Source organism: Durio zibethinus, chromosome 8, assembly GCF_047325235.1.
Source record: "Durio zibethinus cultivar Kanyao isolate XHJ-2024 chromosome 8, ASM4732523v1, whole genome shotgun sequence".
Taxonomy (NCBI): domain Eukaryota; kingdom Viridiplantae; phylum Streptophyta; class Magnoliopsida; order Malvales; family Malvaceae; genus Durio; species Durio zibethinus.
The window spans coordinates 26,214,983-26,238,147 of NC_143169.1; the positions used below are offsets into that span (position 1 = coordinate 26,214,983).

A 23,165-nucleotide genomic window follows, 5' to 3' on the forward strand; every position below is an offset into this window, starting at 1 on the left:
ATGGTAATTAAAGAACTCATTGGTTTGGTTTGGCTTGGCGTCTTAAAGAAAGAAAGAAGTTGCTGTCCAAACTTTTCTTGCCTTAAAACTCCAAGCAGCCTGTGGTCAACCTCATTTCATATGATTTGTGGCTTGAGATCAAAGCAGCAGTATATATTATTCACCAAAACAATAGATTAAAACACTAATATATTTACATTCTGTAATGAATGCACTTTTTCTATTTTTTATATACACTTAGGATGTTTTTGCATATAATTTAGGAGATACATAATTTTGCTAACAATCTTTTTCATGGTGGTCCAAAACGTGTTTTGACTTTTTGTACATATTTGAAAATTTTTCTTATATTTTTCAAAATTTGTTTATTCAATATTCTCAAATCCTAATCCCAAGTTATTGACAACTCGATCCATAGCCTTGGATATATATGTATCTTCGAAATTATTGGTCTTTCCAAAATAAAACTCTTATGTGAAGTTTTTTCACCATTGGGGTAAGGGGTATATATATGTATATATAAAGCAATTAATATAATTAATATATGTATTTATAGCCTATATGGTTTAATAATTGGAAAATGTTAGGCACTAATTAAAATGATATTTAAAAAATTATCAAAAAAAATTTACAATTAATGCATTGTTTCCAGAGATCCTGGATTAATGAAATGATTTAGTAATTTCAATGAAGTTTTGGATTTCAGGAAGATATCATTGGATTTTTCAGAATTTTAAAATCCCAGAAGATTTCTTTAATCCACAGTCCACATAGAGAGACTTAATTTATGATGTAAAACATGAAGAATTTGAGCAAATTACCATTAAAAATATATTACTATTGGTGAGTTGTGGTTTCGGTTTCTTCACTCTACGCACCAGTTTTGCATTTTGGAAGTAGTTAGACTAATTTAGATGCTGACCGCCTGTTAGAGTTAAGACGAAAGACCTTGGTCGCCAGGCGGTTGTCTATTTTAAGTTTTGTCACTAGTTATTGCCGTTGAAAGTCAGCGAAGGAAAGCCCAGGTGCCTAGACGCAGCAGCAGTTTGGGATGAGAAGCGGTCTAATTTCAAAGCCAAGGAAATATCGTTCAAACGTTCGAGTTTCAACGATTAGACCTTTTCTAACTACCTTTTATTTTTTCGCAATGAAATGTAACCTAGCTAGTAAGAAATATAAATACAATTCATTCCTTTCAAAGCCACTTTATTTTAGCCTTTCAGCCTAAACTATTCAGATTGAGAAGCCAAATACAGCAGCCATGGCAGACCTGTTGTTTTCAAAGAGTGTGCCTTCATTGCATTATCGTCGTGGAATAATTGCTGAGACAATTGATGCACCAAGGGTTCTAATGGGTCCTGTCTCTCTCCCAAAGATCTTTACTAGAGGTTTGATTGAGGTACCATCCAGGAAAACGACTCCATTTCTAGCCAGAAATCCCAGAATTATTCGACACATAACACAACATGTTCTGATCCTGAGGTGATTGCCAAGCTTTATGCAATTATGGAGGCTGTTGCAGATAGGGTGGAAATGCAAAAGAATATTGGAGAGCACGTGACAACTGGAATCACCTTCTTTTGACTTCCATTAATGCCATGACTCTCACTGCTGCCATCATGGCTGGAGTAGCATCCACAAGTGGAAGGCACTCAAGCTTTTTTCTACAGTGCTTTACACTGCAACCACGGGCTTGTTGGTAATGATGAACAAGATTCAACCATCCCAACTTGCTAAAGAACAAAGGAATGCTACAAGATTTGTTGAGATAAAGTTCACATGTGAGCAAAAAATCTCACATCACTAAGAAATCTAAAATGAGATGTCTTAATATATATGAAGGACCTAAGAACCTACTAGATTAAGCTTTTAAGCTTAAATGATGTCCAACATATATGTATGGATTTTATGGTCTGCTTTTGTAACTCCAAGTGTGATTTTATAACTCCAAATGTGATTTATCTCCCCAACAACTAGTATTAAAGCCAAAGGTTGCAGCTTCAAGTCCTAGTGGTGTTGCTAGAGGGAGATTATTGGCAAATAAGAGATTTTGGGTTCGAGTCCCAATAGCGTTGTTAGGAGAAGATTGTTGGCAGATTGGAGGTTGGTCTCGTCCATCAACTCTATGTGCTCGAACACCGGTATCAAAGTAAAAGGTTTCGAGTTTGAGTCCCAATGATATTATTTGGGGAAGATTGTTGACAAATCAGAGATTTGCTACGTCTATCAATTCTATGTGCTCGAACATTATTATTAAAGTAAAATGTTCGACTTGGATGCAACGAATGTGTGGAATCAAAACACTTAAGAAAGTGATGTACTGAGTCAACTTGTGAAGGAGTGCAATGTTACGGTTGTGATTAATCACAAGCTTGTTGATGAAGTGCAAGGTTAAAGGTGTAATTACAAGTTTGAGAGGCATTGAGACAACTTAAATAGTAAAGTTATGTGCTGTGATTGAGTACAAATCTTGAAGGGCATTGAGACAACCTAGACCCATAAAGAGGCAAGGTTGAATATTGGGCCTAAAGTGCAATGAGACCATCCAATTAATGAGGTTGTCTAACGCAAAAGAGGTCTTGATAAGACTTACTCACACTAGAAAGTTGAAGTGGTACTTGATCGGAATTTACAAATGAACGGGAGAGATTATTGAGATAAAGTTCATATGTGAGTAAAAAATCTGAATGAGATGTTTTATATATATATTGAGGACCCAATAACCTAATAACTTAAGCTTTTAGACTCAAATAATATCTAACATATATGTATGGGCTCTTTGATATACTCTCGTGACTCCAAGTGTGACTTATGTCCCTAACAAGATTATTCAAGCATATTCATGGTCAAATTCAAACAACATTATCTCTTGGCAAACCTGATATCAATGATGTCAATGAAGCAATGGACAAAGTTTTAGCTCTTGATAAGGCATATCCACTTCCTCTACCAGATGCTATGACTGAAAAATTCCCTTCAAAAGTTGAAGCTGCAAGGTGGTGGCCACAACAAAAGCGAAAACAAGGATTTGCTAGGAAAATAGAGGGAAATAATGACTGGAATAGAAAGCTGGAGGAGGAAGTGAGACAAGTTCTTGGAGTTTAGGAGAAAAAATATTTTGATGAGTACTTAAGGTTGGGTAGCAAAACACTAAACTTGACAAAGTCTTGGCCCGGAGGCTGACATATTCGCTTTCATATTATTTCCTGTTTGGGCTCGGGTCTTAGCATGGGAAATGGTAATTAAAGAACTCATTGGTTTGGTTTGGCTTGGCGTCTTAAAGAAAGAAAGAAGTTGCTGTCCAAACTTTTCTTGCCGTAAACTGCAAGCAGCATGTGGTCAACCTCATTTCATATGATTGGTTGTTTGAGATCAAAGCAGCAGTATATATTATTCACCAAAACAATAGATTAAAACACTAATATATTTACATTCTGTAATGAATGTACTTTTTCTTTTTTTTGTCTACACTTAGGATGTTTTTGCATATAATTTAGGAGCCACTTAATTTTGCTAACAATCTTTGTCATGGTGATCCAAAACGTGTTTTGACTTTTTGTACATATTTCAAAGTTTTTCTTGTTTTTTTCATAATTTGTTTATTCAATATTCTCAAATCCTGATCCCAAGTTATTGACAACTCGATCCATAGCCTTGGATATATATGTATCTTCGGGATTATTGGTCTTTCCAAAATAAAACTCTTTTGAGAAGTTTTTTCACCATTCCCAATCAGTTGAGGGGTATATATATGTATATATAGTACAATTAATAAAATTAATATATTTATTTATAGCCTATGTGTTTTAATAATTGGAAAATGTTAGGCACTAATTAAAATGATAATTAAAAATTATCAAAAAAAATTTTACAATTAATGCATTGTTTCCAGAGATCCTGGATTAATGAAATGATTTAGTAATTTCAATGAAGTTTTGGATTTCAGGAAGATATCATTAGGATTTTTCAGAATTTTAAAATCCCAGAAGATTTCTTTAATCCACAGTCCACATCGAGAGACTTAATTTATAATGTAAAACATGAAGAATTTAACGGAATTACCATTAAAAATTTATTACTATTGGTGAGTTGTGGTTTCAGTTTCTTCACTCTACGCACCTGTTTTGCATTTTGGAAGTAGTTAGACTAAATTAGATGCTGACCTCCTGTTAGAGTTAAGACAAAAGACCTTGGTAGCTAGGCGGTTGTCTGTTTTAAGTTTTGTTACTCGTTATTGCCGTTGAAAGTCAGCGAAGGAAAGCCCAGGTGCCTATGTCACGCCTTGGGCGGGTGCATCAAGAGCTGAGGCCCGCGCACTAGTGGCAAAGGCTCGAGCACTAGACACAAGGGTGGGGGTTCAAGCAATAATCATGGTAAAAGTGTTTAGATTGCCCACCCGTCAGTCAGGCTTGCCCGTAGCACTGGGACGAGGCCCACAATATGCGCACACCGCATCCAAGTGGGCTCAGGGGGGTGAGGCTGAACCAGAATCATTTAGAAGTCTCCAGGATCTGCAGCACACAAAAAAAGACTTGATCAATCCTTAAAATCAGTATGTAATCTGTGTAATATGTGTTTGAATTTAAATTTGAAATTGTAATCCCTTGATATTAGAAATTACTAGAGCTGGGGCCTCAACTATAAATAGAAGATTACTTCTCCTTCATTTGTATACATTCACCACTAAGTAATATACAATGCATTCCAACATTCCTTTATTTTTTTAGCTTGCATATTTTGCCTTTCAGTATTGGTTTAGTGCTTGCACGCTTGTTTCGTAGGCTGATTTAGGCATATAGAGTTCATTCTAAGTCTAAGGTCACACGAATTTTGGTTTAAGATCGAAGCCCGTGATAGTTGGTATAAGAACAAGTTTTGCTTGGCGATTGTGTTCAGGTCGCACTCAAGCCGTTCGAGAAAATGGCATCTCAAAGTGATGTCGCTAGCTAACAACCAAAACCCCAGAAGTAGGGTCATGGAAGGGGTAAAAAAACTAGTTTGAGGGACATTTAGTATGGATTGGCAGCTGTCCAAGGTGGAGGTGATAGTGGCTAATGTGGAGTAAAAGCTTAACGAGGTGAATACTCACATTGAGGATTTGGACGCCATGGATGAGGTGTTCAAAGGTGAGATGCAAGCTGCCTTAAACTAGACCATCGATATATTCACCCAATGGAACGCGGCCTTGGAGGCCCTAATGGAGACCATGCACAAAGAGATGGAGAAGCTCAAAGGGGAGCTCACACTTGCAAAACAGCCATTGGAAATGGCATGATCGCTAGAGTGTCTAGGCCCCACGTGGATGTCCCTAAGCCTAAGGAGTTCAAAGGGATCAAGGCTGCCAAAGAAGTGGACAACTTTCTATGGGAGATAGACTAGTATTTTCGGGTCATGGGTATGTAGGATAATGCTACTAAGGTAAACACTATTTCGATGTATCTTACTGATGTTGCTTTGTTGTGATGAAGGTATAGGTGCGATGATGTGAGGCATGATGGTGCCTTGATTGGAACTTGGGAGGAGTTTCAAAAAGAATTTAGGGAACAATTCTACCCCGAGTACACCAATGATAAGGCATGGTAAAATTATGCTGGCTTACTCAATAGAGAAAGATGAAGGAGTATGTCTAGAAGTTCTCTTAATTGATATTATAGATTTCAGATTTGAGCGAGATTGAGGATCTTTACGCCTTCATGGATGGATTCAAATGATGGGTGAAGCATGAGCTGTAAAAAAAAGGAGTTCATGATCTAGCCAAAGTCATGATTGTCATTGAGTCTTTGGTGGAGTTTAAGCCACAGAACAAGTTTGAATCTTCCAAGCCTAAGGGGAAGGGCAAGGGCAAGAGGGATCGAGAGCAACAGTCCAAGGGTGGACACTGTGACCGACAGGCCAAAGATGGGGACCGAAACCGTTCAACCAAGGATGGCCAAGAGAGGCCACCAACAGAAAAGTGGAAAGCTAGGAGGGATTGAGAGTCAATCGTTTACTTCTTATGTGAAGGACTATATGTAGCATAAGACTGCCCCAAGAAAGGTAAGCTAGTTACCATAGACAAAAGGTCAGATAAAGAGCCAAAAAGAGAGACTACAAAATCTTGGCTTGATTGTGCTTAATGTAGTCCAAGGTAAAGGGAGTTACAAGCTAAAAAGACTGATGTATGTGGATCTGTTGGTTGCAGGTAAGAAAGTGAACATTTTGGTAGACACAGAAGCTTCACATTTATTCATTTTTGGTGATAGAGCCCAGAAGCTCGGCTTGAAGGTGTATAAGAAAACTGATACCATTAAGATAATCAACTTTAAAGAGGTCCAAACCATTGGAGTAACACATAGGGTAAAGCTACAACTTAGAGATTGAAAGGGCAAGGAGACCATCGAGGTAATACCTTTAGATAATTATGAGTTTGTGGTTGGTTTAGATTTTCTTATTTAGATTAACGCCCTAATTGTGCCTTTTGCTAACTACATATACATTCTGGATGCACGATGCCAATACTTTGTACCATTGAGACACTAGTTTGGGCCTGAGACCAAGGTGCTATCGGCCATTCAATTTACCAAGGTGGTGCTCTGAAGTATGATAAACCTAATGAGTTAAAAATCGATACCTGCTTGAAAATGCTAGAGGTGTTGGAAGCCTTTGGCGATATGATGCCTACACAATTGCCTAGTAGGCTACCACCCAAAAGAGATGTGGACCATAAGATCGAGCTAGTGCCAAAGGTTAAGTTGTTAGCCAAGCACCCTTACTGAATATCACCCTCAGAGTTGGAAAAGTTAAGGAAACGACTTAGAGAGCTCCTATATTAGGCCATCTAAGACCTCATGTGGTGTCCTAGTTCTGTTTCAACGTAAGTATGATGGGCTTTTACGATTGTGTATTGATTACTAGGCACTGAACAAGCTGACTATCAAGAATAAGTATCTTATGCCTTTTATTGTTGACTTGTTTAACTAACTTGAAAATGCAAGGTGATTCACCAAGTTGAATTTATGGTCAGGATATACCGGGTTAGGATCGTAAAGAGAAATGAGCCTAAAATTACCTGTGTCACCTACTATAGCTCTTACAAGTTCTTAGTCATGTCATTTGAACTCACCAATGCTTCGGTAACATTTTGCATGCTCATAAACAAGGTACTGCAATTATTCTTTGATCATTTTGTTATGGTTTATCTTGATGATATTGTGATATATAGCTAGACATTAGAAGAGCATGTGGACCACTTGAGGCAGATGTTTGAGGTTCTACAAAAGAATGAAATGTTAGTAAAAAAGGAAAAGTACTCATTTACCCAACGAGAGGTACCATTTTTAAGCCATATAATGGGAGGTGGCAAGATACACATAGATGCCAGCAAGGTCCGTGCAATTTTGCATTAGGAACTGCCAACCAAGGTTACCGAGCTGAGATCATTCTTTGGGCTAGTTAACTACTATCGACACTTCATTAAAGGTCACTCATCTATCACCACACTATTGATTGATTTGCTTAAAAAGAGGAAAATATAGAACTGGAGCATCAAATGCTAGTAAGCCTTTTGAGTAGTTGAAGTAAGCAATGACAGAAAAGCCAGTCTTAGCCTTACTAGACCATGCCAAATTGTATAAAGTGCATACAGATGCATTAGACTTTTGTTGATGTAGAAAAACCATCCGATTATATTTGAAACCAGAAAGCTCAATGAGATAAAGCATATATACACGATTTAAAAGAAAAAAATGATAGCAATGGTGTATTGATTACGCACTTGACGGCCCTACCTGTTGGGGTCGAGGTTTGTGGTCAAAATTGATAACGTTGTAACTAGTTACTTCCAGACACAAAAAAAGTTATCCCCTACTAGTAAGACTTTTTTACGAAATTTGATTATAGGTTATAGTACAAGCTTGGGTATACAAACATAGTGGCTGATGCATTTAGCCAAAAAGCAAGCCTTGCTGCCATCAGCCAATCAAAAAGGTTCTTGGTGCTATGTATCAGAGAAGGGTTATCCCATGATCTTATAACTAAGACTCTTATCGATCATACCAAGCAAGGTAATATTAGATGGTTTTGGTTGCAGGATGATCTTTTGTGCACCAAAAGTAGTAAGTTGTTTGTGCCGTAGCATAGAAAGCTCCATAGGGAGGTTATGCAAGAGTGCCATGATTCAAAATGGACTAGTTACCCAAGCGTGCATTGTACCTTAATCTTGTTAGAGGATTGATACTACTGATTGCACATGAGGGATGAGACCTATGTGGAAGCTTATCTTATGTACCAATAAAACAAAATAGAGCTTAAGCTATCAACCAATCTCTTAGAACTTTTGCCTATACCTAAATGACCATAAGAGAGTATCATTCTAGATTTCATAGTCAGTCTACCTAAGGTAGATAAATTTGGGAGCATTATAGTTGTGGTGGATGAATTTTTCAAGCATGGGACTTTCATTCCAACAACCAAGAAATGTCCAGTCGAGAAGGTAACTCGTTTGTTCTTGAAAAACATGGTAAAGTACTGAGGAGTACCATAGACCATTGTTAGTGATCGGGATAGGCAATTCATAAGGTAGTTCTAGACTGCGTTATTCAAGCTATTGGGGTCAGACTTAAACTTTTTCACTAGTATGCATCCCTAAATTGATAGGCAAATTGAATGAGTAAATGGACTGTTGAGGTCTACCTCAGGCATTATATGAGTGACACATAATGAGATTGGCCCAAACTGATTGATGTCATCCAATTCTCATACAATATGCAGTGAAGTGAAGCAATAAACCAAAACCCTTTTGAAATCGTGATAAGGTAACAGCCACTAACACTAGGTTCAATTGTAGCAGGTTACATAAGACCTAACCTAGCAACATATAAGTTTGCTAAGACTTGGCAAAAATAGGCCGACCTAGCTAGAGTATGCTTACACAAAGCAATAAAAAAGTCCAAGAAGTTGGCAAACCAGAGAAAGAGGGGCGTGCAATTTCAAATAGGAGACTTGATCTTGGTAAAGCTATACCTCATCATGCATAACAAAGGTCCACATAAGGGCCTAATTTAAAGGTACGAGAGACTTTTTAAAGTTTTTAAAAGGGTAGACAAGGTTGTCTACAAGTTAGATATGCCACCAAAGTCAAAAGTACACCCAACTTTTCATGTTATCATGCTCAAGCCATTCTATGAGGACTAGGGGATCTAAGATGGGTAAAGTCAAATTGTGCACCATTGAAAGCCAAGGCCTCGTATAAGAAAAGGTCCAATGCATTCTTGCTAATCGGGTTGTGAGACGGTAGAGTTATAAACCAAGAGAGAAGTATTTGGTACGATGGAAGAGGCTTCCAAACAATGAAGTGAGTTAGGAACCAACGGAAGACTTATAATAGTTTTAGGACTAGACCAAGCAATTCCACACAAAGGATGTGACGAAGGCGTCATGAGATCAAGTGGGGAAGAATGTCATGCCTTGGGCAGGGACATCAAGAGCTGAGGCCCGTGTACCAGCGATCAAGGCTCGAGCACTAGACACAGAGGTAAGGGTTCAAGCAATAGTCTTGGTAGAAAAGTTCAGACCATGCCAAATCGTATAAAGTGCATACGGATGCATCAGACTTTTGTTGATGCAGAAAAACCATCTGGTTACATTTGAAAGCAGGAAGCTCAATAAGATATAGCACATATACACGGTTTAAGAGAAAGAGATGATAGTAATAGTGTATTGATTACGCACTTAACGACACTACCTGTTGAGGTCGAGGTTTGTGGTCAAAATTGATAACATTGCAACTAGTTACTTTCAGATATAGAAAAAGTTATCCCTGAAGCAGGCAGGCCTACTAGTAAGACTTTCTTACGAAATTTGATTATAGGTTGAAATACAAGCCTGGGCATGCAAACATAGTGGCTGACGCATTCAGCCGAAAGGCAAACCTTGCTGCCATCAGCCAACCAAAAGGGTTCTTGGTGTCGTGCATTAGAGAATGGTTATCCCACGATCTTATAGCTAAGACTCTCATCGATTATACCAAGCAAGGTAATACTAGATGGTTTTGGTTGTAAGATGATCTTTTGTACACCAAAGGTAGCAAGTTGTTTGTGCCGTAGCACAAAAAGCTCCGTAGGGAGGTTATGCAATAGTGCCATGATTCAAAGTGGGTTAATCACCCAAACGTGCACTGTACCTTAACCTTGTTAGAGGATTAATACTACTGGTTGTATATGAAAGATGATATTGAGACCTATGTGAAAGCTTGTCTTATGTACCAATAAGACAAAGTAGAGCTTAAGCCATCAACCGATCTCTTAGAGCCTTTGCCTATACCAAAGTGACCATAAGAGAGTATCACTCTAGATTTCATAATCAGTCTACCTAAGGTAGATAGATTTGGGAGCATTATGGTAGTGGTGGATGGATTTTTCAAGCATGGGACTTTTATTCCAGCAACCAAGAAGTGCCCAGTCGAGAAGGCAACTCATTTATTCTTGAGAAACATGGTGAAGTACTAGGGAGTACCATAGACCATTGTTAGTGATCGAGACAGGTAATTCATAAGGCAGTTTTAGACTGAGTTATTCAAGCTATTGGGGTCAGACTTGAACTTTTTCACCAGTATGCATCCCCAAACTGATAGGCAAATCGAACGAGTAAATAGACTATTGAAGTCTACCTCAGGCACTAGTGAGCGTCACACAACAAGATTAGCCCAAGTTGTTTGATGTCGTCCAATTCTCATACAATATGCAGGGAACTGAAGCAATGAACCAGAACCCTTTTGAGATTATGACAAGGCAGTAGTCGTTAAGACTAGGTTTGATTGTAGCAGGTTACATAAGACCTAACCTAACAGCATATAAGTTTGCTAAGACTTGGCAAAAGCAAGTCAACCTAGCTAGAGTCTGCTTACACAAAGCAGCAAAAAAATCCAAGAAGTTGGCAAACTAGAGAATGAGGGATGTGTAGTTCTAAATGGGGGACTTGGTCTTGGTGAAGCTATACCTCATCATGCGCAACAAAGGTCTACATAAGGGCCTAGTTTGAAGGTACGAATGACCTTTTAAAGTTTTTAAGAGGGTAGGCAAGGTTGCCTACAAGCTGGATATGCCACCAAAGTCGAAGATACACTAAAATTTTCATGTTATCATGCTCAAGCCATTTTATGAATACTAGGGGGATCTAGGGTGGGTAAAGTCAAGGCATGCACCATTGGAAGTGAATGCCTCATATAAGAAGAAAGTCCAATGCATTCTTGCTAATTGGGTAGTGAAACGGTAGAGTTTTAAACCAAGACAAGAGTACTTGGTGCGATGGAAGGGGCTTCCAAACAATGAAGCTAGTTAGGAACCAACGGAAGACTTATAATAGTTCTAGGACCAGATTAGGCAATTCCACACAAAGGACGTGACAAGGGCGTCGTGAGATCAAGTGGGGGAAAATGTCACACCTTGGGTGGGGACACCAAGAACTGAGGCCCGTGCACCAACGGCTAAGGCTCGAGCACTAGACATAGAGGCAAGGGTTCAAGCAATAGTTTTGGTAGAAGCGTTCAGACCACTCACAGCATTGGGACTAGGCCCACAACATGCCTGCACTGCTTCAGGGGGGCCAGGGGAGAGGCCAAACCAGAACCATCTAAAAGCCTTTAGGATCTACAATACACAAAAGGGGACCGGGTTAATTTTTAGAATCAAGATGTAATCTGTGTAATTTGTATTTGAATTTAAATTTGAAATTGTAATCCCTTGATATTAGGAACTATCATAGCTGGGCCTCAACTATAAATAGAGGGCCACCCTTCCCTTATTTGTATACATTCACTACTCAGTAATATACAGTACATTATAGCATTCCCTTGTTTTTTTAACTTGCATATTCTACCTTTCAGTGTTGGTTTAGTGTCTGCACACTTGTTTCGTAGGTTGGCTTAGAAATATGAATTCATTCCAAGTCTAAGGCCGCACGGATTTTGACTTAAGACCGAAGCTCATGACACCTAGACCTAGCAGCAGTTTGGGATGAGAAGTGGTCTAATTTCTAATCCAAGGAGATATTGTTCAAACGTTCTAGTTTCAACGATTATACTTTTTCTAACTACCCTTTGTTTTTCGCAATGAAATACAACCTAGCTAGTATGAAATATAAATACAATTCATTCCATTCAAAGCCACTTTACTTTAGCCTTTCAGCGTAAACCATTCAGATTGCGAAGCCAAATACAGCAGCCATGGCAGACCTGTTGTTTTCAAAGAGTGTGCCTTCGTTGCATTATCGTTGTGGAATAATTGGTGAGACAATTATGCACCAATGGTTCTAATGGGTTCTGTCTCTCTCCTAGAGCTCTCTACTAGAGGTTTGTTGAGGTACCATCCTGGAAAACGACTCCATTTCTAGGCAGAAAACCCAGAATTATTCGAGACATAACACAAAATCTTGTGATCCTAAGGTGATTGCCAAGCTTTGGCTGTTGCAGATAGGGTGGAGATGCATAAGAATATTGGAGAGCAGCGTGACAACTGGAATCACCTCTTTTGACTTCCATTAATGCATGAGCTCACTATTGCCATCATGGCAGGAGTAGCATCCACAAGTGGAAGACACTCAAGCTCTCTTCTACTGTGCTTTACACTGCAACCATGGGCTTGGTGGTGATGATGAACAAGATTCAACCATCCCAACTTGCTGAAGAACAAAGGAATGTTGCAAGACTATTCAAGCAGATTCATGGTCAAATTCAAACAACCTTATCTCTTGGCAAACCTGATATCAATGATATCGATGGACAAAGTTTTAGCTTCTGATAAGGCACATCCACTTGCTCTACTAGGTGCTGTGACTGAAAAATTCCCTTGAAAAGTAGAAGCTGCAAGGTGGTGGCCGCAATAAAAGCGAAAACAAGGGCTTGGTAGGAAAATAGAGGGAAATAATGGCTGGAATAGAAAGTTGGAGGAGGAAGTGAGACAAGTTCTTAAAGTTTTGGAGAAGAAAGATATTGCTGAGTACTTGAGGTTGGGTAGCAAAACACTAAAACTTAACAAAATCTGGGCAATATCTGGTCTCTTATTAACCGTTTTAGGGGCTTTGAGGTCTTCCTTTGTGGGCACTACTCATTGTTCATGGCCTGTGATGACGGGAGTCATAGCGGGTGCAATGGCAACTGTTGTGAACTCAAAGGAACATGGCGGGCAAGGAGGAATGGTGTTGGAGATGTATCGGAGAAATGCCGGCTTCTTTAAGCTCATTGAAGAGAGCATAATGTCAACAACCGATGAGAAAGATGTTTAAAGAAGAGAAAATGGAGAATTTATTGAAATGAAGGTAGCTTTGCAGCTAGGAAGGAGCCAATCAGAGCTCAAGGCATCTGGCTCTGGCAGCATTATCTACAACTGAAGAATTTGCTATATAATGCTTACAAATTATTAGTTTCATATATGTTTTTGTACATATTCTAACATGACAAAGTTATGTCCATATACAAATCCCAATTTGTGGAGCTTCACTATTCATCCATTTTTTCGTAATCAGGCGAAGCTTAATTTTAACAATACTCTGCTTAAATGCTTATTTGATCCAAGTTAGGGACTCTTATAGTCGGTGAATAATTAACTACCCTCAAAACTTGATATAAAAACTTGTGGTTAGATGATGAAGCCATACAACAAGTTACAACGACTCGCCTTTTTGCCTGCGTTTTGAATGTATGATATGATGATCAGATTGATCACATGGTGAACATGAAGCTTAATTTGCTTTTCACATGGAAAAGGCAAAGATATAAAAAATGGAGTTTTATTACACCATGAGATTGCATGGTGGAAAAAGAATTATAGGAAAGGGAGCTGGTGGGCATATTTATATTGGCCATAAACGAGCATGAACTCCATATAGATATGAACTTCCATGGAGGTACTAAAATAAATTAAATAATTATACTAGGACGCTTTAAGTTGACCATTATGATTGTGTATAGTAATCAAATGCCCTCTTTTTCTTTTTTTTTCCTTTAATTTTTTGTTGTTTTAATTTTATGGGGCAAGGGTTGGGTAAATTTCTTTATTTCACTTCGTAATGTTAACAACTGTAAAGGCAAGAAAATATTGATTGACCATTATCATTTTTTATTGCCTTCAATCACTGTATCTCTTGCATTTATGGCTGATCACTGTATCTGCCTAATCCTTTTGATATCATCACCTTCTTTGCTCTATATTTTTAATTAATTAAATAACAGTTTAATATTAATTAAATGAAGATAACCATTAAATTTTCTTTTAAAAAGTAGTAGTATTAATATCTACTCAACAATGGAGTTTCTAGGCTTGGAAGTTTGAAGACCAAGGAATTTTTTGGGAATTATAAAAACCTTTACTAATTTTTGTTTAACTTCTTAATTAAGCTCATAATTAGAGTTTAAGGTTGAGGATACATCAAAATGCTTTTACTTAAAAAATTGTTTGTACCCTTTTTCACTTACTTTTATTTTTTATTAATTAATTATTAAAAAAAAACAGAAAAAAGAAAAAGCTAAAAGCTCACTTTCAGCTTTTCATGTAATAAAATAAAAGTAAAAGGTCCCCAATTTCCAAAAAAGAAAAAAGAAAGAGACAAATCAAATAAACTAAAAGTTAAGGGGCATTTTAGAAAATAACCTAAAAACTCTACAGATCAAAATTGACGTTGATAACGAGGATTGCAGTCCTTTCCCTTTCTTCTTTAGCTCCCAATTCCACACTGGTTCCGTACATTGCAGATTCACAATCTTAACTTCCACCCTCCAATAAGGAGAAACAAATCAACCCTTTTTTGGGTTTGTAAAAAAAAAGCTTTTAAAGATGATTCAGTTGTTGTTCATGGTGATATTCTCAGAGATGGCGGTGATCATGGTATTAACATTCAAGACACCGTTAAGGAAGCTGGTGATAATGGTTTTGGATCGGGTCAAGCGTGGACGAGGCCCGGTGATCGTGAAGACCGTGGCAGGAACCGTATCCGTGGTTATGATGTCGAGCGTATACAGCATGATGAAGATCCGGAAGCGTTGGATCGATGATGAAGTGGCTAATCCAACGGACCAGGTTCTCATGGCCAAAAACCTTCTTGAGGCTACTCTCATGGGTAATTAGTTCTTTTTTCAATCCTTCTAAATCTACGCGTTGATTGCTAATTGCCTGGTTTTTCACTTTTGTCGAGATCTTAATTTGTTCTATCTTACCAATAAATAAAAATTATATGGATTTAAATAGCGTCTGCTATTTAGCGGTAACGTAGCGCTCCGCACCGTTATTCACTGTAATGGAGGTGTGAATCGTGATTCACACAAATTGCGGATTTGTGTTTTTCTTTAATATATCTATGAGTTTTATAGTAAATTGATTCTGAGTTATAACTAAAATATGTGAAAAAATTATTTTATCCTGTAAATATAAAATTAAAATGTTATAAATTACTTTAAATATAGTAAATAAATGTTATTATATCAAACTATTCTATGGTAAATTATGAAAATTAAAAAAAAAAAAAATTCACGACTGCAATGAGTGCATCTATTGATATCTTATCCATTATGTCCACAATCACTATAAACGCATGGTGACCGAAAAACGTGGTTATGATTGCATTTTAAATTCCTGCTTACCATATAAAACTCTAAATTTATGTCGAAATTATTATTATTATTATTATTTGTTGTCTGATTTTGGTTTTTAGAATGCTTGTTGTTTTGTTGCCCAATTGTTTGTCTAATTGGCATCTTAAAGCCAAAGGGAAAAAAAAGTGATTTTTTGTTCAGTTGCTTCTTGTTTTTTGTTTCTTCTTTTTGCCCAACTGACTGAGATTGAAATATACAATTAGGCGGGATTTAGCTAAGGTACTAATATAGTCAGTACCCTTTTAATTTTTATTCAATTGCTGTTTGTGTGTACCAACCACCAATGCAACACATTCATAACCATGAATCTTCCATTGTTTATCTTCAAAGATGGTGTTGTTTGCCTTGATATGAACATATTGGACTTGTTTATGACACTGTATTTTCTTCCTCAGCAGGGCAAAATTTCATTTTCTCTCTTGATTTTTGTGGTTCTGAACTTCTTATTATTAATTTCTATAAGTTGTGATTATGATTTTTAGCATTGGCTTCTAATTCGGCTTGAATTTCATGGGGCTGTCTGTCACATCCTCTTGGTAACTTATTGCAGGGGGTTCACTTTTCCTAGCACTAACGATAGACAGATTGCACCATTATATTAGAGAACTCCGGATAAGAAGGAAGAACATGGAGGCTGTCAAGAAACAAGGTCGAGGTTTTGAGGATGGAAAACCTGGTGGCTCGGACGAAGTCAAGGCCTTGGAGGAAAGAGTAACCACTCTGCTGGGAAAAATTAAGCAGCTGGAGTCTAATCTTGAGACAAAGACAAAAGAGATGACTGCTGCGGAAGCCAAAGCAGTTGCTTTAAAGAAACAATCTGAAGGTTTTCTTCTTGAGTATGATCGGTTGCTTGAGGAGAACCAAAACCTTCGGAATCAGTTGCAATCTTTGGACCAGAGATTGTCACGTTCAGATAGTAAGAAAAACACCTAAGGAACTGAGCACCTGTTGCAAAATGTTTTTCAGTTTAATTATCATATTTTTAATATAGTTATTCTGGAGTTTTGTAATGGATTTTTTTATTGCAGATTAGTTGTAATTCATGCGTATCATTTTAATTTTGGACAGAAAAGATATAAAGAAACGAAAGGTTAGAGAAATTAGCTTCTCTATGGACTTGGCATATTGTAAAACACTACAAGGTAATAATTTTTTTTTTTTAAGCATAAGATGCGCATGGAATCATGACAAGGGAAGGTGGCAGGAGATTTTGGTTTGGAATTAAGATTTTTACGTCTTTTAAGAGCATTTTAACCATTAAATCAAGGAGCTGAGGTAGTTGGGGGTAGTAGCTTTATGATCCGGAAAAATGGACCTGCTAACCAAAAAACTGTTTTGGTAGTAGCATCCACCGTAGGAGTGAGGCTGACAGGAGGGCATGCGCATGAATAGAGCAAACATCGATAAAAGATTAACCACTCCGTATAAAACTATAACAACGAACGCAAGTAGTATCTTTTTTGCTGCCAATTTTATAAATCACAAATTGCATCAGCACTATGTATAGGCAATAGTATTTTAAGGCTTCTGACTTTGGGAAAATTGTACGTCATTTTCATATAAAAATACGTTGGATATCCTAAGGGAAAAACCCACTTAAACTTGTTTAATTTGGTTTTCCGATGGTGATCATCAGAGGCATGAATTCATTTCACATGCCGATAGCCTTTTGCGTAGTGAATTGATCTTACATCAGACCTCACATGGCAGAATGTTGGTTCTTACTCATTTGCATACCTTTGACTTTGAGATGGATTTAACCGTCAGCAAAGTTTTTTGCTTTTGTTATGGGATTAACTCGAACCTCAGGACTAGATCTAAAATCGAAGTTTCTAAGGACTATGAACTCTGGCTGGTATAACAATAACAAGTTTCTTTTCCTAAAGTAATATAAAGCTCAATAATCAAGAAGAGATGGATATGGAAGTGATTAAGTATCCGCCACCATTGATAAAACAAACACAATATTTCTCACTTGGTTTCACAGCTTAGACTTATGTAAATCCTACTTTCTAACTTGGGTTGATAAAACAGAGCAAGGACGGAAACATTTACAGGCAACACAGCATGATTTTAAGTTTTAGGCCGAGACCAGTGGTTTTATACTTCCACCATATTTATTAAGTTATACATAACATAGTAGTTGATGGCTAAAAACTCAGGTCCCCAATGGTGATGGTAGATCTTTTATGCTGCCTCTGCAAAGCCAACTCTTTGTTTACCAAAATCAAAGACGGTGTGGTACCTACCCATGAAGACATCTCCCAAAATCCTGCATCAAACAAGTGTTACGAGAGAACCAGAAAAATATGACTTGAGATGGTTTAAGGAATTGGTTAAGATCAAAATATAATACAGCTAAAATACCATAGAGGCCCACGAGGAGGAGGAATATCCATGGCAGTAAAGCCACTGATGCACTGAGCTTGAGGACCTTCACCCACTTTGAGAATATACTGATTACACCACGTAGGAACATTAACATCAGCACAACTCGTTATCAGTAGGAAAACTTTCCAAACATTTATATTTACATACAAATGAAAACTAAATAATATTAATCAGATGCGACTGTCATTCCAGACAATGAAAACTAAAGAATAATATTCCAACCTGAGCCTGTCACATTGAGAACTTGTGTGAATCTGAACTTCAAGATACAAATGTTAACAGACTACTAACAGAAATTAAGGATGGTGTACCTCTTCTGGATCAAGGTCAAAAACTTTGCCACCAATAGTGAAGGAAACAGTAGGCATGGAAGAAAGACTTCTACAGTCAACAGCAGATTCTCCCATTGGACTTGGCATCCGATCACAAAGCTGCAAGAGTATCAAATGGAAGAATCAGCAATGGAACAAACGTACTCACAAATTATTCAACAAGTATATCAAGTCTATCACGTGTCACCTCATTGACATAGTTCAATATGTGGTCTGCAGTCTGATTCTGCTTTAGTTGGTTCTGCATCCACACAACTGCCATCTCACAAGCGGGGCACATAGCATCATGAAGAATTCCAGATGATTTGCCATTGTTCTCATCCACCACACTCTCGATGCCCATGCTGTACATACACATTTGAGCACCATTACTTTACCGCTTTAATACAAAATCATTCTAGCTTCAGATAAACTAGTTAAAATAACTAGACAGCAATTAAATTAAAACATACACACACACACATATAGACCTCAGAGCCTGACCTAACACCACGAGCACCATTAAAAGTGCATAATCCAATTTGAGAGCAGATCTTCTTGGGTTGTGCCTGTTGGAAGCAATAGGGAAGAAACCAGTCACTACGTGGAGCAAAGTAGATACAGAAACTTACAACCAATCATACAGGTGAAGATTACAAAAAATGAATACAAATTAATTGCAACCTTATACAAACATTTACATTTAGAGTACAACTAGAATCACCTCAGCTAAAAGTAAATCGATGATGGTTTGCCCATATTGTTGAACCACTGCCTTGCACTCCTGGCTAACCACTCCAGAGGCTCCAATTGCATGGTTTATCATGGTAATCACAGTCTGCAACAAGACAAACAAACAAACAATAGGGAACCACATCAATAACAAGGTTAACAAGTAACACAAACCAGCATGGATTTAATCAGAAATATGAAAGCACTCTTTAAGAGCAATACTAGAGCATGTCTTAACATATATCTTTAGACACCATTACTGCATAGCTAGAATAATGTTCAAATTTTGCTAACAATCAAAGCCCAGGTCAAAATGATTAAAAATGAACTAGCTAAATCTGTTAGATAACTGATCAAAATACCCAACAATTAAGCATTACAGATTACCGTTGGACCTGCCAGCAGAGAAGTTCCAGAATCTGCAATTGCCGCACAACCAGCAGCACAATATCCTGAATAGCATATGCCCAGGTCAGAACCACAAAGATCTATGCCAAGAACAGGATTTTGCTTGAGCAAAAGTAATTAAAGAGCTTAATCCCACTTTTAAAGTACACTAGGCATTGAAAGAACCATACCAGTTGGTTTGTCACCGATAAGAACATCACCCATGTCAAACTATCAAAAAAGAAAAGATAATTAAGAAAAATGAGAAAGATTAAACTATAGATATAAACCATTTATCCAGCACATAATAAAATAAGTTGAAAGGTCAACCTGCCAATAGCCTTTTTGTGTTACAGGAACGTATGTGTGCTTGCCCTTGTAGTGGCTTGGATCAACCCCACCAAACACAATTTCACCACCCACTTCTTCCTCTACATTGTGGTTAAGCCAAAATGAAAATACTGGTTCCTTGATAAGACCTTGTTTGATCATGTTGTACCTGTAACATCAAAAAGTGGTCCATGAGAAGCTCGAAATATCAAAAAACATCTTAAATAGACAATAAGAATTAAAACACAAACATACCACACTGGGACAGAATTCCCAACTGAAATCTCCTGAAAACCAAGTCCTAATATCCCATCAAATTTGGCCGCCAAAAATGTAACACCTGGCTCCTTCGTAGCCTCGATAAATTCCTGATGATGAAAATAGGTTACAAGGTTACCTAAAAAGTTTCAAACTACTAGATCATATGCAAATGACTGCGAAGAAGATTAGCTCCACTTGCCTGATCTTTCACAACCAAGTCACCAACTTGAACATGGTCATAACTAAAGAAACCAGAAATAGCTCCAGTGCCATAGTGAATAGAAGCAGATTTCCCTACATCAGATATGATAATGCAACTTCTAGATAATTTTAGCATCCGTGGGATAAATAGACACCATAATGCAATATACCAATTGAGCCTTTAAGAAAACAGTTAAATAAAGAACTTCGTGCCTTATAATTTCATTAATAATAAGCCAGAAAAGAATGCATAATGTTATATGTTGCAAAAAACCATCTTCCTACCTAAGTACATACTACCGCAACAAGGACCAAGAAAACAAATAACCATACACTGCACAGACAATTATGATTGACCAATTGGTACTTAATTGAAGAATATCAGAGATAGCCATGGTTATTTTTTAAAAATCAAAATTTCACATATTACTATTCAAATGAATAAAATCAAGAACTTAAAAATTGTTTTTTTGCCCTTAACATCAGGAATAAACAAGTTTCTGAAACAATTATCTGTGCAATAAAAAGAGTTGAAGATATACCATCTTTCTTATATGTACTTGAATCGCTTGCCTTGTACTTGGAATGGAAGTAACATGCAACCTACACCTCAATGTAAAAACAAAAATCATGTGCCTTGAACCACTTTTGCTTTCCAAATTATCAAGGCAAAGAGTTTCATTTCCTATACATTCCTAGTAAACATAAATGTAGGGGCTCACCGAGAAATAGCACCTAGTTGATGGTACCCACAGATTTGAGCTGCCTGTGTCAAATATCACAGTGAACTTTTGTGGTGGAGTTCCAATGCCAATCTCACCAAAGTACTGAGCATCCATGTAGTTATTGAGTGTAACAATATCAATCTCCTCAGATTCTCCAAGATTATCACGGAAGCGATACTTTTTAAAAGATGCTCCGAGAGCCTCTCGATCCCCGGACTCAAGCCGGGCAGCAAGCCAGTTGTTTGGATCCAATTTCATCTTTTTAAGTCCGATCCTAACCAGCCCATCATTGGATGCAGAAGATACCACAGAAAACAACAGGGACAATAAGAACAGTGACTGCACAACCAACTTGACAGTCGTTCCCATATTAACCTATAAACCCCCATTGACCACTCAATTGTTAGAATAACAGATAGAAGGACAAAGAAGAAATATATGAATGTATGCATGTATGAAGGAATGCTATTATGAAATATCAACACCATTCCCCATAATTTTGAACCTGTGAAGATATAAATTCCTAAAAAAAAAAAGTTATAATTTTGAAAAGATCTTACATATTTTCTTATTTTTCTTTCTGCTTTCCTAAATAAATTTAAAAAAAAAAAAAAAAATTTGTCTCCTTTTCAACTGTAAACTGCTATAGATAGGTCGCAATAAGAGAAGACAGAGGTCAGCAAATATTTAATCCTTCAAATTTCATGCATGATCCTAATCCTATCAGCACAATCAAATTGAGTCCTCATTTCCCGTCAAGCAAAGAACTTAAGCTAAAGGAACTCTAATTTACATGTTAAACAACTTACACTAAAGGAAAATAGAAGCCACTGAAAATTTTCATTCAATTCTTAAATTCAATATTATCAGCAGACAAAAAAAAAAAAAAAAAAACAGAGCAAGAGTAAAAACTAAAAAAGATTGATTAACGGAAAAAAAGGTGAGGAAATTTCATGAAAATCTTAAATCGCACATCGTAGAAACATCAATAGACCGAAAAAAGCTTATGATTAAAGCTTATATTCCTCTTAGAATCATCAACATAATCCGATCAACAAAATATTAGCATAAAACAATCTAATTCCAAACAAAATTCAAATGAGAAAACATTTAGAAAAAAAAAAGATCGAATCGCAACAATGCTCACCAAAATATCGAGACCGCTTAGGCGAAAACAAACAAGAGAAAGGAAACTTGGTGAGGCGAAAAAAGAAACAGAAAGAGAGAATCTATGGGGGGAGCCCCCGAACGAAAGAAACAGATAGAGGGACCTCAAAGCTACCTGTCACATTCCTAGACTCGGTGGGGCCCAGCTCAGCAAACGCGATAAAATCGGTATTTAATCTGATGCTTCTTGTTTTAAATCTGATCCGTTGATCTTTATCAAGATATGGCCATTAGCCGCTAGATAAATATGTAAATGAGATAGCACGGAGTCAGGCACAAGATGATGCCGATTCCATGCATTCGTTGATAAAATTAATTTAACTTTTAAATAAAAAAAAAAAGTTATAACTGAAATGATTACGTGGCAGTAAAGCATGCGTTGTTGATACTTTGTTCGCTTTGCTCGACAAGTTTTGTATTTGTTGCATATATTAATATGCATTAGTGCGAGAGATGGGGTGGATTTTTTATGATTAAATTTGTTGAGATTTTTGCCAACTTTGGAGGATTAAATCTTCTTTAATTATGGCATGAATATATACAATCATACACTGTGGAGTGCAAGAAAAAAAAATGCTAATAAAACTACAAATATTCAAAACAATATCATCGTTTAGTGTTTTTTTCTTTCTTTTCTCTTTTAATTGAATCCATCAGCTTTTGTTACCATGGTGAATATTGTTCATTGCCATTAGTTCCAATGGACGATGGGGGTTTTTTAACTTTTGGAATCTTGGTCTTTAAGAGGCCAGTTGTTTGAGCTACGACCTTGATCATCATGTTGAGGACCTGACCCTGAGCCATTACTATGCAGCCTCGGGCCTTTTGCATCACTTGGGCCTTTAATTTGCTACTATGAATGCTTGAAAGAATCCACTTGACTAAATTGTCACCGACTGAAAAGATTGAACTTAGGTTTGGATTAATACGGTGTGACTGAAATCAACACAGTATTAGTTGAATTTAAATATTTATTTTTATGAGATTTATTTAGTATAAATTTTTTATTAAAATTTTTTAATCATAATTATAATAATAATA

The 23,165-nt window shown here is 37.1% G+C and overlaps 2 protein-coding genes and 1 pseudogene across 2 annotated transcripts; 2 read left to right on the forward strand and 1 right to left on the reverse strand.

The window, feature by feature from the left end:
* The first annotated feature begins 1,254 nt into the window (after positions 1–1,254).
* On the forward strand, positions 1,255–13,362 carry LOC111278519 (putative F-box protein At4g22030; annotated as a pseudogene).
* Positions 13,363–14,665: 1,303 nt separating this feature from the next.
* Positions 14,666–16,719, forward strand: LOC111278283 (uncharacterized). Its single transcript, XM_022864901.2, has 2 exons — positions 14,666–15,087; positions 16,170–16,719. The coding sequence occupies exons 1-2, from the start codon at positions 14,805–14,807 to the stop codon at positions 16,550–16,552; spliced, it is 666 nt and encodes a 221-aa protein (XP_022720636.2). The 5' UTR covers positions 14,666–14,804; the 3' UTR covers positions 16,553–16,719.
* An 821-nt stretch (positions 16,720–17,540) lies between these two features.
* On the reverse strand, positions 17,541–22,203 carry LOC111278282 (aspartic proteinase-like). Its single transcript, XM_022864900.2, has 14 exons — positions 22,105–22,203; positions 20,955–21,332; positions 20,775–20,835; positions 20,231–20,325; positions 20,026–20,138; positions 19,771–19,939; positions 19,632–19,671; positions 19,441–19,505; positions 19,046–19,159; positions 18,826–18,890; positions 18,530–18,686; positions 18,322–18,441; positions 17,987–18,075; positions 17,541–17,891 (listed from the first exon to the last, which is right to left on the reverse strand). The coding sequence occupies exons 2-14, from the start codon at positions 21,324–21,326 to the stop codon at positions 17,807–17,809; spliced, it is 1,545 nt and encodes a 514-aa protein (XP_022720635.1). The 5' UTR covers positions 21,327–21,332; positions 22,105–22,203; the 3' UTR covers positions 17,541–17,806.
* Between the last annotated feature and the right edge of the window lie 962 nt (positions 22,204–23,165).